At 36.6% G+C, this 3,307-nt stretch overlaps 1 protein-coding gene across 1 annotated transcript in view; it reads right to left on the bottom strand.

Annotated features, from left to right (window-relative positions):
* Positions 1–3,307, bottom strand: part of LOC107696409 (chromodomain-helicase-DNA-binding protein 6-like) — a 45,799-nt gene that overhangs the window by 12,519 nt on the left and 29,973 nt on the right. Inside the window, exons 19-23 of the mRNA XM_016496719.1 lie at positions 3,129–3,307; positions 2,272–2,382; positions 1,837–2,039; positions 1,395–1,594; positions 884–1,043 (exon numbers count right to left, since the gene is read on the bottom strand). Of these exons, the coding sequence (XP_016352205.1) occupies positions 884–1,043; positions 1,395–1,594; positions 1,837–2,039; positions 2,272–2,382; positions 3,129–3,307 (853 nt within the window). The remainder of the gene's footprint in view (positions 1–883; positions 1,044–1,394; positions 1,595–1,836; positions 2,040–2,271; positions 2,383–3,128) is intronic.

Below are 3,307 nucleotides of genomic sequence, written 5' to 3'. Positions count from 1 at the left end.
TGGACATTCAAATTTAAATTTAATATTACAAGAAAATGGAGTATTTAGTAATCAATGAATTAATTACATTTATTTTCAATTTTTTCAATTTGAAAATGCAATTAAAAACCTATTTAAAAAAACGTTTAAAAATTTGGAGACCTTGAGCATGGTTACTGATTAATTGACTAATTTATTGTTTTATTTAAATGACAACAGATCCTGAATAAAGTCATCTCAAAAGAATGAATGAATGAATTGATAAAAAAAATAACTGAGGGTGTGAACAAAATAATTAATAACCTGAGTGGTTTTGTAGTGCTTGATTGTGTCCGTCTTTAGTGGGTGTGATCAGATCCCAAATGAAGCTCTTAATTTTGTCGTCTCCCTTATAATGGCAAACACAGTAGACTAGAAGTGCCCTGCACAGCACCTCCATGTCTCGCTCCGTCAGGTGCCATTTAAAACGCCCATGATTGAGAATATCCTTCCAGCGACCCCACCTGTACACACAGCAAACATTTCATTGGTCTGAGATGTATAACCTGCATATGGCCTAATTTATGGCTTCAATATTTAGACCATCTGCTTGATTTGCAAATATAATGGCAGAAAATGGTCTTAGATTATTTCATTTAGTTTTTGTACCCTTGTTTGGAAACAGTCACTTCATTAACAGCCTGTTGTAGGGCAACAGAAGGTGACCCAGAAGGATTTTTTTTTTTATATATAAATTACAATTTGTCTGATCTCATTATATTGAAATTGAATTTAATAATGACAAATATAATTTCATGACTGACAGGATGCATGAAAATTTTAACTATGCACCCTATTTATGTGATATGATTATGATGCAAAATGTACTTTTGCTGATATGTTACACAATATCCACAAGTCTTACTTGTTGCAGTGTTGTTTGAGATGTTTCTTGTAGCTGTCATCCTGAAGCACAACCTCTGGGTTACAGTGGACCAGCCAGTCTGCATTCTTCAGCTCAGGTGGACTCAACTGGTTCTTCAGCTTCTTGCCTTTACGACCCCGTGGGACAGGAGCAGACAGACCTGGATAGGTAAAATGCATTTCATGACATATATTGAATTCTATTTAAATAGACAAATAACTAAGAACTAGGGATGCTTATGATTAATTGAACTTCAATTAATGGTAATTAATCATTTAATTGTTTAAATACATTGACTGTCAATCAATTTCAGCACAAAAGATTTAGCAGTTCATTCAAGCAGTGAAAGCATTTTGATGTAACTTCTTCAAAGTTTAAGAAAGAATACTGAATTGACTAATTTATTGTTTTATTTAAATGACAACAGATCCTGAATAAAGTCATCTCAAAAGAATGAATGAATGAATTGATAAAAAAAATAACTGAGGGTGTGAACAAAATAATTAATAACCTGAGTGGTTTTGTAGTGCTTGATTGTGTCCGTCTTTAGTGGGTGTGATCAGATCCCAAATGAAGCTCTTAATTTTGTCGTCTCCCTTATAATGGCAAACACAGTAGACTAGAAGTGCCCTGCACAGCACCTCCATGTCTCGCTCCGTCAGGTGCCATTTAAAACGCCCATGATTGAGAATATCCTTCCAGCGACCCCACCTGTACACACAGCAAACATTTCATCGGTCTGAGATGTATAACCTGCATATGGTCTAATTTATGGCTCCAATACTTATTCGGTCAGATTGATCTGCACATGTAATGGCAGAAAACGGTCTTAGATTAATCTTTTAGCTTTTGTCTTGTTTAAAAACAGTTACTTCATTAACAGCCTGTTGTAGGGCAACAGAAGGTGACCCAGAAGGAATGAGTGGGCAGCCGAAAACAAATTAAGCACTGACCCGAAAATGAGAAGGTTTTTCTCCACTCTGAAGCACTCCGCTCGGAGGTAGCGTCTGTTGCGATCGCTGAGACGTCTTGTGCGACAGGGTCGTTCTTCTGAGTCGCTGTCCAGTTCAGAGAACTCCATCAGTTCATCATCCTCAAACGAGTTATAGTGACGCGTCTGCTTCCTTACGCGAGGGGTGTCGATCACCAGACTCTCCTGGAAGACACAGACACTAGTCAGAAAGTGTTGCCTTCGCAATATTGTACTCCTTAAATGTCACCAATATGCAAACACATTAAAGCAACCCATCTGTTTTGACTCTGCTGATATTCAAATGACCTTTATATTCTCTCTCTAGTCTATGAGTTGATTCTCTTGCATTACACCACCTGAGTCAGGAGGAGCTCATATATGCAAAGCTTTGGCTTTTAAAAATCACGATTTTTACCTTTTCTGCCTTGGAGTCAATTTCGAGTTCAGCAATTTTGGCCCACTTCTGCCAGAAGTTTGGATCATCCAGAGAGATGTCTGTACGGTTCCCTGAAGACACAAAGCTAGCCTGCAATTGGTAAATAATAAAGGATTATGAACACTTATTTTAAGATAGAGATCACACATCAAAGCCTGTGTTATACTGATATATGCAATGCTTATTCAGCTTTTTCATTCACATGACTTTTCCACTCATCTACCATATTTATGACCAACAGCACTGAACACAAAAATATGAACAGAGATACCAAGGGAAAAAACATTGGCAATTGTTTTTTGTAAATCAGTTTTGCAAATCTCAAGTAGACACAAAGGTTTGATGTCAGTAAGAATTGTTTTTGAAAGAATTTAATACTTTTATTTAGCAAGGATGCATTACTTTGATCAAAAGTGATAATTAACGATTTGAAGACTTTCATTTCAAACTTCTTATTCATTAAAGAATCCTGGAAAAATGTATCACTGTTTCCACAAAAAATGAAGCAGCACAACTGTTTTCAGCATTGGCAATAACAAGAAATGTTTCTTAAGCAGCAAATCACCATATTAGAATGATTTCTGAAGGATCATGTGACACTGAAGACTGGAGTAATGATGCTGAAAATTCAGCTTTACATCACAGCAATAAATTACATTTTAACATACCCTAAAATACAAAATATTACTTTTAAATTGTAGTAATATTACACAATATTACCGTTTTTACTGTATTTTTGATCAAATACAGGCCGCCTTGGTGAGCCTTCTTTCAAAAACATTAAAAAAATCTTATAGACCCCAAATATTAATGGTAGTGTATGTCGAGATGTGCACCTTGGCAAAAGTTGATCCCTTCCCCTCAGACTGGATTGTGATAGTCTGCGTGCGTCGCTGCAGGATCTGATCAATATCCTCTTCACAAAATTTAGAGCCCTCATCTTCCTCATCCATAAGCGCCCCGTACGCTCCCTTCCTGAGAAGATCTTCCACCTCCATCTTAGAGAGCTGCTGAA

This window comes from Sinocyclocheilus anshuiensis, unplaced genomic scaffold (genome assembly GCF_001515605.1).
Source record: "Sinocyclocheilus anshuiensis isolate Anshui unplaced genomic scaffold, SAMN03320099.WGS_v1.1 scaffold522, whole genome shotgun sequence".
In the NCBI taxonomy this organism is placed as follows: domain Eukaryota; kingdom Metazoa; phylum Chordata; class Actinopteri; order Cypriniformes; family Cyprinidae; genus Sinocyclocheilus; species Sinocyclocheilus anshuiensis.
This window is presented reverse-complemented; position numbering and strand designations above follow the sequence as displayed.